Below are 14,049 nucleotides of genomic sequence, written 5' to 3'. Positions count from 1 at the left end.
CATCTACTGAGGAGGAAAGTTTCTCCAAACTTTTAGCAAAAGTTTGATATTTAGTGAAACATGCTCTTCAGTCAAGGCACACTTGTTAAATATAAAGCTATTAGCTAGCTAGCTTAGCATAGCTTAGCATTAAGACAGGAAGCAGCTAGCCTGGTTCTGTCCAGAGCAGATTATTAGGTTTTTATTATTAGTTTTTATTTCTTTTATTTTGGTTAGTTTGGTTTGCTCCTTTTTGTTTAGTTTGGATTGTTTAAAAATGCCTTTTTAGTTTTTGTAGTTTTTTTTTTTTTATCAGTCTCACTATTGTTATTATCATCTTTATTATTATTATAGTATTTTTTATATTTTTTTTTGTCAGGGCCAGATTTAAGAAATTCAGAATTGGTTTTACAATACAAACACAACACCTTGTGACTCCCAGTCTCAGTAAACTGAGGATCCTAAGCCTCCTCACAATGGTCGTGTTGACAAACTGGTAAAGACTAAAATTAGATATATTCTCTGTATATTGGTATTTTAGTTAGTTAGTACGAAGTCTTTGTTTTTTCTAAAGTCTAGTAGTTTATGTGTTTGTCACACATAGTTTTAGTTTAATCTACATAACTTGTCCCAGACGAACTAAAATCTGCCCCCGGTTTGTTTAATCTGTCATTAAACTGGTGTAAAAACAACTATTGGCTGTTGTCTGGTGTTTTGCGGTGGACTGAAGGAGACTACAGAGACAACACAGCACACGACCTCCTGTAAAAAGGGCGTTAAGCTTTTCTTCATCTTAAAAAAGAGATGTAATAATTGGTGAGTTTCAGAGATGGTTGGTGGATTTTGTTACTTTCCCCCTGTGCTCAGTCTTTGTGCTAAGCTAAGCTAAGCTAAGCTAACTGACTGCTGTAGCCTCACATTTCACAGACAAACAGGAAGAAGGCAAATATCACAAGCATGACTTTTTTTTTTTGACATTGCAGCTAATTTGGAAGACGGTTGAGGTCAAAAGTGCCACTTGCACACTAAACCTGAAGCCTCTGGTGCACATATGACACTGGGCAGATACATTATCAATAGTCAATAGTCATAAATCACTTACTGGATGTAAACTGGTGTTTTTCTGCACATATCTATGTCCTCTATAGTTGAACATCACAGCAGCTCTCTGCACCTTTACCCCACATCTCTAATACGTGAATGAAGTGAGTGGAAATAACTAATAACTAATAACAGGAGCAGGCCCTTCTGCAAAGGTTGACTGCAAGAACAGCAATTTAATTAGTGAAACTCTCAACCCATGCACCCCCCCCCCCAAGGCTACATTATGTAATTCCTGTACACTTTACAGGAATTACATGACATCATAGGAAAGAGAAAATACCCGACAGTAAAGATAAAGTCACTGTAATATGACCCACAAACACACTGCAGGTCTCCGTTGGAATATTACAGGCTCCTGATATGGTTCAGCAGGGAGGTTAGTTCAAGTGCAGTTAGGAGATTGCATTTCCTGCATGGGTATTGATGGCCTTCCATTCATACCTTGATGTGTTTTTAATGAGGCTGTAAAAGTAATGTGATGCAGAACAGTGGGAGTGCGTGTACGCCGGTGAGATGTCTCATCGCTTTGATACCCTTCACATCACAAATATCGTATTATACCTGTAAATGAAGATGGAAATGCCTTTTGTGGCGGTTAGGCTATTCATTTCTCAGAAAAGGTCGGAAATTTATAGGTGCATTCACATGCTAATGTTTATGTTTCTTTTCCAGAAAAAAAAAAGCACAAGATCCCACAATAGGCGAACTGTAAATAACGAGGCATGAGAAAGTCTGGCCTGAAAACCAAAGGGGGAAAGGGAGTGGACAACAATAGACTTCCTGTCAAACCAGCTGACATCATGTAATTTGGGAAAATGCGATTGGTAAACCGTGAGCACGGCCCACGTAATGTGGACTGTGACAAAAAAAAAAAAGATCTCAGAACGCATCATTGAAGAGAACAAGCATCAAAGAGACGAAGGCCTCATTTGTCTCACTGCACCATAATAAAAGCTAGAAGACAAGATTATTCTGATTTTCCATTAAAAAAAAAATACTTCTCTTCAGTGTGTGTGTGGATGCCTCTGCAGGCTCCACATAATGAGTGTGAGGTGACTAAGAGACTGAATGAAAATCAGCCAGATTTAACTGAGAATCACATTTACTGAGAAAACACGGTGGACTCGGGGCCTCACTGGTGTCTCTGAGAACTTGGGGATTCACTAATTAACACGTTAATGAGCTGTAGAGGTGCTGGTAGGTGGATTTTGTCAGCTGCTGCCCCTGTTTCCAGTCTGTGGCTTGTATTTACCGTGCAGATATGAAAGTGGTACCATTTTTTTTTTATCACTATTTAAAATGAGTATTTAAATATTCAGAGACTCTTTTCAGACATTAATAGTTGAAGTGTTTACCAACTGAGTCGGCTAAACATCATGTGTCTGACGGGTGCTGAGGAGAAACTTCCTCAGAGGTCTTGTAAAAGGGCTTTCATAGAGATCTGAGAAGCGTAAACCAACACTGTAAGTGTGTGTGTGTGTGTGTGTGTGTGTGTGTGTGTGTGTGTGTGTGTGTGTGTGTGTGGGAGACTGAGGGCGCTCTAAGAAGTGTAACCGTGGACTGACAGGTGCTCAGTTCCTGGAAAGTGATCGGCGCTGCTGACTAATAGCTGAATTCTTGCACTAACCACATGCCTGACTTTGCTCTCTTTGACAGGACTCTCAGTCTGAGTGTGATAGAAAGAAAAAAAAAAACAAAAAAAAAAAACAGATTGTACTCGAACAAACGTCTTGTTCTGAAATACTGGAGCTCTGGGGGAGTCGAACACTTCGGTCCTCTCTGGAGAAAGTTGACATATACTGTGTTGGCACACGTTTTCACCACAGATGCGATCAAACAGCGGGAGAGGAAAAATAAAACCACATGGAAACGTTGCTCATAGTTTTCTGGAGTATCATCATATGGAAAATTCAACCCCTTCAAATCTGATTTATCTGAAACCACATCAACACTGCTATAACCTTTATCTTTTTTTTTGTTTTGTTTTGTCCTTCTCTGCATTTAGGTAGAAGTGAAATGTCACCAAAACACAGCGTTATCAACTAGAACTGTTGTCGACTGTCACTCTGTGATGTTTAACGCTTTCCAGGAGTTATGGTGTGACACCATATCGTAGTTGTGGTGTGCAGCTGCATCGTGCACCTTCCTCCACTGTGCTCTCATGTTTCCCAGAATGAGCTAGAACAGTCTCCACAGAGGGACTGTCAACGTGTTATTTTCACCTGTTGGTGTTCCGTGTAGGTGGGGAGAGCAATAACGATAACCATGTATGAGCAAGAAAAGGAGAAAACAACATTTTTTTTTTTTTTTTTCCAGAGCAGAAAGAGTGAGTAGTGGCACACACACAAAACACTACGTGCCCTTTAGCTGCAATGCATGCTGGTCTAGTGAGGCTGCGAGGGGTGATGATAACAATGCCCTTTCCACATTTAGTTTTTTATTATGGGATTTTTGTTGATGTTTCTAGAAAAGAGATAGGCCTACGTACTGTTTGATACTAAAAAAGGTAAAACACAAGATCCTTTACAGCCAGATTCTAAAATACACTACTCACTAACAGTTAGGGATATTCGACTTTCAGGTGAAATATATGGAAAATGTAAAAAGTGAATGTTACAGTGATATTATATCATGAAAGTAGGGCATTTAAGTAGAAGCATGCAATGGTGATTTTATTCATCTTAAACTATTTATTGAAAGAAAATCTAACAACAGTGGTAGGTATACCACAACAAAACATTTTCAGTGTAAGCTTCTTGTTAGAGAACAGCAGCTGGTGCAGAAAGTACTGAGACACTGAACAGTTGGACATGTGCATTCAAAGGTTTAGAGAAGGTCACATTAAGTTCACCTGGAAAGGTGAGAATGCATTTTAGGTTCATCCTGAAATTTCACCTGAAAGCTGAATATCCCTAACTTTTTGTGAGGAGTGTATGTCTGTAATTATCTGCAACTGGGACTCAAAATATATCTTCAAATAACCAGCAAGCCCAAAAATCATACTGTTAAAAGAGTTAGACTCAGCAGCCAAGCTCTAACACGCTACATTCATCTAAACACTGACGATGTTTAGCTGCTGATGGAAAGAAGTTATATTTTTTCACCATCTTATTTTCGCACGTTGTGGCCTTGAGTTAAGCAGGTGGCAGGTGTTTTGTCATTAACTGAAACTAGACAGATTATAATTTGTTGTTCTAACAGTTACGGGGTTATTTAAGTTATTTCAGTTCTTCCTGGAGGGGACGTGAATGTCTGCCACAAATATCATCACAATCCATCAAACAGTCGTTGAGACATTTCAGTGCCACAAGCGTCAACCTCAAGGTGGCGCTGCAGGAAAAGTCAAGATAAATGTAAACCATAAACGTCCGTTGGAAAACCTGTTCGTCCCAGACGAGCTAAAACTTTGATCTGCTGAGAGCACAAGAGGAAAAGTCTCCTCTGGAGACCATGAATGTCTATACAAGATTTTATGGCAACAGTTGGTGAGATATTTCTGAATCAAAGCAGTGGACTGAAAAGTCACAACAATATTTTAGAGTGGATTGTTCCTTTATAGCTACCACTACTGCTTTAAAGTCATTTTATTGATCACTCGCACATAAATAAAACTGTATCCTCAGTGAAAGCTCAGAAACCAGAGCCTGTTTGCCTCCCTTCTCTAGCTTCCACATTGTAAACCACCTCAGGAGGCCAAGATTTGCTAACCTGAGGCAGCGATCTTCTCAGAGGACAGGTTGGCACAGGTCGCTGAAACTTTCATGTCTTTTCCTGTCGACTGTTTCCGCCCAGCTCTTCGCAGTTTTACAAATGACACAGTAAGCTCAGCGCAGAGGGGAAGAGATGCTCATGAATTGTGCTGAGGAGCGCTGGTATCAGCAGTATGACTCACGTCTCACCAGATACTGGAACATCAGCTACTCACACTTCTACTGACAGGACGTGTTCGCTCTAGTCTGAAGGGATTGAAGTGATTTTTCTTTAAATAAAATTCAATTTTATCTCCACTTTACTGTATAACTGGTGTCAATTAGCTGCCTTCATTTCACACATCAACCAACCACCATTTAGTGACGGACTTGACAGATTAATTTGACATATTAATGACCTAAAGTTCAATTAAAGGAGCATGTTAGAAATCTGTTCAATACTTGCTTTTCTTAAAACCTGAAAAAAAATAAAATCCCATTTTAAATGTCTCTCTTAAAAGATTGAACCAATTCTGAGCCGTCAATCCAGATGCGGAGAGTTTAGGTCTATAAAAAAAAACGTTTATTTAGAAACATACACTTTAAAACATCTTCTAAGCAATTTTAAATCCAACGCTAACTTTGTAAAAGTCCGTGTCACAGCTGTAGTTTGTGACCATCATGCTCAGACTATCGCTCCGCTGAAAACGCCTGTATTTTTCTGTTAGTAAGCATCAGCGACAGTTTGTGACATCAGTGACGTACAAACAACCGACAGCAGCGAAGACGTCTCTTATGCGGGACACGTTTTTGAGTGCAGAGCAGCGAAATGACGCGACCACAGAATTCACCGTGCTGCACTTTAGAGCATCTCTCACACAAGAGCCCTGTCGTCCTCTTTTTTTCGATGGCATGCATCTTTCTTGTTATAAAAAGGGACCGTGACTCATTAATTATAGTGGCTAAAGACTGTGCAGTCATTCTCAGAGACACCAGTCCGTTGTGGAGCTGTGTGGCAGGTAAAAGCACGGATGTAAACGGCAGACTTCACCAAATAAAAACGCATATGTATATATAACAGAGCTGGACTGATCTGCATGCTGAGGGCGTCCTGAGCAGTGCCAGATTAGAATTAGCCCTGCTCTGCAATTGGTCAGATGTGCAAACCATTCAGCAGCCATTCTAAAGAGCCGTATGTGGGCCGCCACCACTCAGAAACACACAGTTGGCAATCTGCATCTCGTTAAGAACCGCCGCCCCCCCCCCTCACAGCTCCATGTGTGCTTCCCTTATGGGCTTTTGATTCAGAAAGTTAAAAGTGTCCTCTCCGTCCTGGATCGGGGTGGACAGGTACTCTAGCTCATAGCCCCCGCTTCTGTTGGCTGGACGAACCTCGCTCGATGGTTTCTTGTGCTCCAGGATCTGCTGCAGCTGGTGGCTGGCGTACTCGGGCTTGGCGGTGAGGGGTCCTGCAGGGACCTCTATGCCCAAGATGTCGCTGACCATGTAGGGGCGAAGCCAGCCCACCAGAGGGGTGCTGCCGGGGGTGTAGTGGGTCTGGCGGTGGTAGAAGAGGAGACCATCCACCTGCAGCCAGAAATGCAGAGTTCAACTAATCAAAGCCTGATGAGAGGCACACAGACTGGATTTGTGTTTGTGTGTCATAAAAAGGTACTAAGTGACCTCCTGAACACAACAGCACACGGAACATTTGCAGCATTTATCCGACTCCTTGAAGAACAAGAGAACTTTTCTTACGCTGAAGCTGTACTCAGCTGCCAGAGCTTTCTGAATCAGCTCCGCTGTGCAGTCGGTGCTTTGGAGGCTCACAAACCGGAACTGTTGGACCGAACAAAACCAGAGCAGCATGTTGTTAGTTCCTACACACAATTTGTCTTCTTGTCAAATGTGAGAAACTGCTCTCCAATAGTTTGTGTGCTCTCCAGGGACTAAGCCTGATTTAGCTCCTACTGGGCTGTACCACACAGACGCTGAAGATTAAGAGGTGGAACTTGAACTCAAAGTTCAAGCCGCCTTAAAAGCGGCATAATCTTCAAGATTTGTGTGTAATAACCACTTTAGAGCACAATTAGTACCAGAGATGGCAATTGGGGAGCCTTTCATTTTCCTTTGTCTCATTTTCCCCTGAGGATGTTTAAGTTCAAGTTCAGGACTTTATATGTCCCATATGTGGAAATAAGGCAGCGACGCATAAAGCAAAACAAATTCAAATTGCAGATTGAACAAACATGTTGCAGCGTCTCACATAACATAACGAAGTAGTGAAAACTAGGAGGGACAAATGGGAGATGGAGTGAAGAGGCTCCATCCCTGGTGCTCTTTCTCACAGGGTTGCGTTTGGCGATTTCCGAAAGGCCGTCCGCCTCCTGGACTTTGGACTGGAGCCAGAAGAAACGGAACTCGGTCTGTTGATGAGAAAACAAGTGCTGTAAACAAAAAAAAAAAAACCAACTCCTCCGAGCCAATGGGATGGGCAACGTGGCAAAGAAAACGCACATCTGTGGCCCAGACTTTGCTACTTAAGCAATTAGACAAGCATTCCCGGATTGCTGGAGGATTAGAAGGCAGTCTTACTGGGCAGTCGTAGACCGGGTGGCCTCTCCAGCACATGACATCCAGGATGTAGTACGTTCTGTCCACCTCACTGTAAATACAGTCCAGGATGGTGTAGTCTGGATGGGGCACATACAAAAAGGTATAAAACTCATTCAGCATCCCATATTATCACAACATTTTACTGAATAAAAAAAAAAAAAAAGCAGGAGAAAGACTTTTACTGCCTCATTCAACATACTGTGTGTGCATGGATTATTGATTGATTGATTGATGCTGGCACAAAAGATGGGACTCAAGGGACAAGTACATAAAAACATTTATATCGAATTCAGTCTATGTTTGCTCTTATGTTGATACAGCAATGTATTACCAGTGAACCATCAGGGAGGGTCGAGGGAACGTTCGACAGAATTTAATGGGCATTTTTATGACACTGACACCCAAAAAACATAGAACTCATGTCCGGTTTCACATTTACAAACGCTGTTTTTTTCCTCTCTCTTTCTGTGTATACATGTTTGAGTGTTTCCATCACACAGCCTCATGTTACCCGACAGTTCTTCCAGAGAAATGGATGTTTGTCACTCGCAGTAATGGATCCAGTCATGTGGTCAAATGATGAGATTACTTGTAAACATGAAACAAATACTAATCTACTGACACAAGGGCTAACTGATAATGTTTTCTGATGCAGTGGGAGTCTTGTTGTTTCATTTTTAGCTTCTGGTATAAGAACATTAACACGTCGAGCGGCTGTCAGAGAGAGAAACACTCCAGTCCTCTATTATTCGCTCCACATGCAGCAGGCCCACCTACCTTTTCCCATGGCCGAGTTGTGCCGGTTCCCACCGGGCAGCAGGGAGGGGAAACGGTTCACACAGTAGCCGCTTTTAGTGTACGCTGCAGTGGAACCCTTTAGAAAAGAGACAGTCAGAAACACAGATGATTTATGAGACAAGTTACCCCAAAGTCAGCTGCTCCCAGGTGGAAATAACAGAGTGGCCTTACCTTCTCCGTACTAATACTATACAGTACAAATGAGTGCATCCTTTCTTGAACTCAACAAATTCAGTGATTTCTCTTTAGAAATAGGAAACGTTTGAGGTTCCTACATGAGGTAATGTTCCTGCAGCTCCAATGATTTACAGTATGGGATTCTAAACAGGAAAAATGGGATTGTCCACGATGCAAAAATGAGTAGATCCTCCTGAAAGTCACAAATTCATACTTAATAAAATGTATATTTATGGTGCTCGGAGTATTTGGTTGACTTCATGCTGACAACAGTGATGATTAGCAAATCAGTAATTAGCACGACATCACGAAATGTCACGAAAACACCTGATGCCAAGAGGGTTCAGTGCACGACATACAGTTAGTACAGGTATGTTAGTACAGTGCTGGAGTATTACACACTCGTTAGTTGAATAGGTTAAGAATAAGTTAGCTGCACAGTTTTGAACTACACATGAATGCTGGCTAACAGATGACACACATCTCGTTCCTCCAGCAACGGAAACCACTGGATGAAGCATGAATGAATGAATGAATGAGGAACCGGAAGACATTTTGACGTGAGAGATGGCTGCGTCACAGGGTGTTGGGTGTCAGTGACTCTAGTACAGTTAGTGTGTTGGGAGTCATCTGGGGCCAGTATGACCGGACAGGCGTGTTGCACCAGAGCTACGACTAATGTGCATGTAATGCTGAGAAGCTTTTTCAGTACTCATAAACCACAGCGCTGATACAACATGAGAACACCAGCACAGAAAAAAAGCCTCAGAGTTGCGACTACAAGTTCATTTTTTCAGTATTTTATAAGAAGATAATTATACTTGGTCACCGTGGATCCAACCTGAGTCCCAAATCTGGATTCTAAAGTCTAATATCTGTTTTTCTTGATTTCACATATGACAGTAAATTGAATGTGTAAATATAATATGGTTTTATACTGTTAGTCAGACAAGTAAAAGCTAACTGAAGACATCACTGTGGCCTCTGAGAAGCAGCCAGTGCCATTTTCTTCTCTATTTTTTTAAACACAGACTAAATTAATCAACAGATGAATCGATAATGAAAATAATTGTTGCGGACCTAATCCTGATGCCGTGGGCTTAACGGGGACAGATTAAGAATGTTGCAGAACAGCCAGACGGCTTTTGCACTAAATCATATCATTTCCTCGCAGCCAAGCTGCTCTGAGGCCCCCGTACCTTTACACGACATTAAGTTTGGAAACCACGGCTGCATACTACTGATATTACCGCTCTAGAAATGACACTCAGAGGCTGAGGCTTCAGAGTGGGAGAACATTGGTAAAATATTACACAAAGCACAACCATCATGTACTTTTCACCAGGAGCCTTTCCAGCAAAGAGACCTTTTTTTTTTTTGTTTGTTTCTGTATTACAACCCAGTGACATATTCATGCTTACATCAGCGTGATGATAACTTCTCTTACCACCAAATGAATGATGAGACACAGCGTGGCTCAGCACAATGATCACTGTGTTGTGTTGCCTGTGTGTCATGCACAACTTGCTTTTTTCTTTTTCAAGTTATCTTAACTCCTTAACCTCTGTGTCAAGACCAACCCCCTTTTTTCTTTTTGAGTTACATTCTTGTAGTCATGTCACATACTAATGGTACTGATTTTACACCTTACAGATACAAATCCACATCTTTACACTGTCATAATGAAATTGCTTGATGCTTGCTGATTTCTACTTTTCAAGTTCAGGACAAATCTTCCTAACTGTTCACCCACGTTGTTAAATTTGAGTACAGTTACTCATCTTTCTCTGCTCAATACTGGGGCTTCATTGTGGAAGCTGCAAGCAATACGTCCAAACGTTGTGACAGTGCATTCAAATCAGAGAGATGCTGTTGCTGTTGTTCATCTAAATCAAATGTTGAAACTGTAATTACTTTTGAAAGACGTCGCATCAAAAACAGCGGGGATGGAAACCAGTTCGAAAGCCGACAAGAGGCTGCTTTGAAATAATTATCTACTTCCTCCAAGTGAGGGACCTCAGGGACAGACTGAGAAACAGAGGTAGGAGCACAAGTTCTTACCTTAGATGCAACAATGAGAGATCTTTTCCCCACGGGACAGACCACCATCAACCAATCGGTGTCCAGCTCTGATGGCACATCAACCAGCCACTCTGACAGCATGATCTGAGGGTGAACGAGAACTTTGTCGGTGAAATCTGTTGCCATTCAAGAAACAAATGCGCCCTCTGCTGGTTCAAATGAAGAAAGCAGCAGACAAGCACAAGGTGTAACGTGAAGAAGAGTCATAACGCATCAAAAACTGACCTGGTTGGCATAATGTTTTGGTAGCTTCCTCCTCTCAATCTCCATCCCCTCTTCCTCGGTGTTGCCATCTTGCTCCCGTTCCCCCTCGTCTTGTTTCTCCATCGCGGCCTCCTCTCCATCGCTGTCCGCCCCCGTCCAGTCCCCGTCGGCCAGGCGCCGCGCATGGTTGACGTAGTTTAACCTTTTACTGAGGTAAGTGATGGGAGACAAAGGCTCATTCAGATACTTGCACCGTGGCATTATTTTAATGATGAACACAAGACATAGTGGCCTTTAAACTTCAGTCTAAACTCAGTGAATCTGCATACAGTGAATTCTTCATTTCACCAAGTCCATCAAATCATTCTTTAAGTGCTTTCTAAATTTAAGCATCATCATGTCTGGGATGTAGCTGAGAACCATTACTGTAATTGTAAGTGTGCAACTTGTTAATGTTGCAATCCTCAAGTAAAACAGGCAGAAAACCTTTATGTGTTAAAGAAGCACTCATCTGGAGCAGTGACTCCTGATTGGTGGACTTCTAACCGAACAGGAACAGGAACAGGAGCAGGCTCCGTAATGTGAACTAACGTGGCTTCTTCAATTAAAACATGTAAGGGTATTTACGTTTTCTGCAGGTCAAGGAAGCGCCGGCGTCGCTCGCTCTGCTCCAGCACACTGTACTTGCTCTTGTACTGGGCCAGCCGAGGGTGGGGGGCGGCCGTACTGTTGGGCTCCTTGGACACAGCGAAGCTGGCCGAGAGGGCTTGGGTCAGGTCATCCATGGGGACTCTATAAACCAACACAGTGGTCATGTTAGCTTATGAGCATTTTTACATTGTAAGGAAATGTGGTTGATGAATCCATTACAAAAAAAAATCACCAAATGAAAGCAGTGACATTATTAATAGGACACATCATTCAGAATCTTTTGCAGCAGCTTGCAGGATTGATCTGTTTCATATTTGCAAACTACAGCATTTACAAAATATGAATATATATCCATGCAGTAAATATCTAAATGGGGTGTTGGACTATAATAGTGATGCTGCCTTTTGTGATTCTGAGGTAAAGGTGTGTCCATAATAAGAATAAGCAGACGTTTTCTAAATGCTGGCAGTTCAGCTTTTCTCCTGCCAGTTAACATCCGGTTGTCTCAGACTTTTTGTGCTTTGGTTCACACAGACATTTCTCTCAGCTCCATCTAAGGTCATTCCCTTTCACTTTGTCTCCCGTTTTGCAGTTTGCACTTTGCACATATCTTATTTAATTGTTAAAGTCTATTCTGTACAGTTTCACTTACTTTGCACACTTCACCTCACACACTGTGACACTTCTCACAAATTTGTACTTTTCAATCTGTACTTTTTGTTTTAAAAAAGGGACAGACTATTTAATTGTATTTTATTGTGTCTAAGTTTCTGTTCAATTTTGTATTTTAATATTTTGTATTGTTGTGACGACCTCTGTACCACACTCTGGCACAACAATTTCCTCCGGGATAAATAAAGGCGGTCTTATTCTTATTCTTAAATCTTTAAGGAAACACTAAATATAAATAGGGTTCTAAACTGCTTCTTTAAAGATCATTTTGCCCTTTTAGGCATTTCTTTACATAGATATCCTAATAGAAACAATAGCTAAGACAGTTTTCCTCAGATTGCTTCTATTTTCTGTCTAAAACTTTAATATTTAATATGGAGACGACCAGCAAATCATCAAATTCAAGAAGCTGGAACAAGCTAATGTTTGGCTCTGCAGCTTGATAAATGACTAACATGATTAACTGATCTTTTTTATTGACAAATCAGTTAATCTTTTCATCATTAATACACATGACTGTCTCTGGCTGTCGCAGGGTGTTGTGGGATCTCTGTAAGTTTAACACACAACATGCCAGTCAGTGTCAACAACACACCATGTGCTCATTCACTAAAACTAATTTTCTTCCATCTACACCAAGCAGCAGTTCCTCTGATGGAGCAGAAGGAGCTCCACTTGGTTAGTTAGCTCTTCACGGTGATCTAACACTAAACAAAATGTAAGATCGGCTCGACTCATCGCCCTCATCGCTGTCACACCAGTGACCCGGGAGCTCCTCCACAACACACGGCTACATGTAGCCACTTAACTCAGCGGCTCACTAGCATCGTGCTACGCGTGCTAACATTCTGTGGGCCGTTAGCAGCGGGTTCTAGAACGTTGCGTCACGGAGTTAGAACGCCTGCTGGCTACATCATCATCATCATCAGAGTCAAAGCGAGCCACGGGGGTTTGGTCACATTGTAACTGATGATATTGGCTAAATAATCGATATTAATAGATACCTGGGACTGTGAGGGAGGCTGAGGGTCCTGCTGCTGCCGCCGCTGCTGAAACGTCACGCCGTCATGTTTCCCACCAGTGGCGACTTTTAGTTGGCCGATTAAACAGCAAACTAACCCGGAGTTTTTACACAGCAAACTAACCCGGAGTTTTTACACAGCAAACTAACCCGGAGTTTTTACACAGCAGACTAACCCGGAGTTTTTACACAGCAAACTAACCCGGAGTTTTTACACAGCAAACTAACCCGGAGTTTTTACACAGCAAACTAACCCGGAGTTTGTACACAGCAAACTAACCCGGAGTTTTTACACAGAAAAACTAACCCGGAGTTTTTACACAGCAGACTTTCCCTGAGAAGTGCTGCGTTACGTGTGTTTAGTTTGTTTCGTCCATTGGCGTATAAATACATATCTGCAGCACTGGATGAAGTATTCAGATTGAAGTAAAAGTAGCAAAGTAAAAGTCCTGCCTTTAAAGTACATGATTGTTACTGCACCTACAAAATGTACTTGATGTGAAGTAGAAGTATACTCACTATGTTGTTATTATCATTATGATGATTATGATATAATAGTATCTGATCGTGTCATTTAAACTTTCACTTTAGCTGGGAATGCTAAATGAATGTGGTGGGGTAAAGACATATTGTAGCATAAAATGAAAACAACCTTCAAAATTGTACTTTTACTGTTTTAATTTGTCTGCTTTGTTTTATTGTCTTTTTCTGGTGAAATATTTCTGGCGAAAACTTGTGTCTACAATGTAAACTAAGTACATACAGAACAAACCTGAAACTTAGTTCTACTAAACTCCGTAGAAATAAAAGCTATAATATACAAATCTATGCTGGCAGATGTTACCACTATCACTCCTACAGTTATTACCGCCATCAGGCTCCTTAACAGCCAATAGGAGTCACAACTACCTCTAATCTGCACATTGACTGTACTTTATGTTAAGTTGCACATTTTGTAAATATATTTATATGTTAAGCAATAGCAGTTTATTTAGCAATAGTAGTTTATATTTATATGTTTTTATATTTTATTCTATCCTCTTCTATTCTTTTTTT

General features: G+C 41.3%; 1 protein-coding gene across 1 annotated transcript; it reads right to left on the bottom strand.

Moving 5' to 3' along the window:
- Nucleotides 1-5,346: 5,346 nt before the first annotated feature.
- On the bottom strand, nt 5,347-13,036 carry snupn (snurportin 1). The gene is made up of 9 exons (XM_070830939.1): nt 12,977-13,036; nt 11,277-11,441; nt 10,671-10,857; nt 10,425-10,529; nt 8,166-8,262; nt 7,368-7,465; nt 7,121-7,198; nt 6,531-6,611; nt 5,347-6,359 (listed from the first exon to the last, which is right to left on the bottom strand). Exons 2-9 carry the CDS (start codon nt 11,432-11,434, stop codon nt 6,039-6,041), a joined length of 1,125 nt encoding a protein of 374 aa, XP_070687040.1. The 5' UTR covers nt 11,435-11,441; nt 12,977-13,036; the 3' UTR covers nt 5,347-6,038.
- Nucleotides 13,037-14,049: the final 1,013 nt, after the last annotated feature.

The sequence above is a fragment of the Pempheris klunzingeri genome, chromosome 5 (assembly GCF_042242105.1).
Source record: "Pempheris klunzingeri isolate RE-2024b chromosome 5, fPemKlu1.hap1, whole genome shotgun sequence".
NCBI lineage: Eukaryota > Metazoa > Chordata > Actinopteri > Acropomatiformes > Pempheridae > Pempheris > Pempheris klunzingeri.
This window is presented reverse-complemented; position numbering and strand designations above follow the sequence as displayed.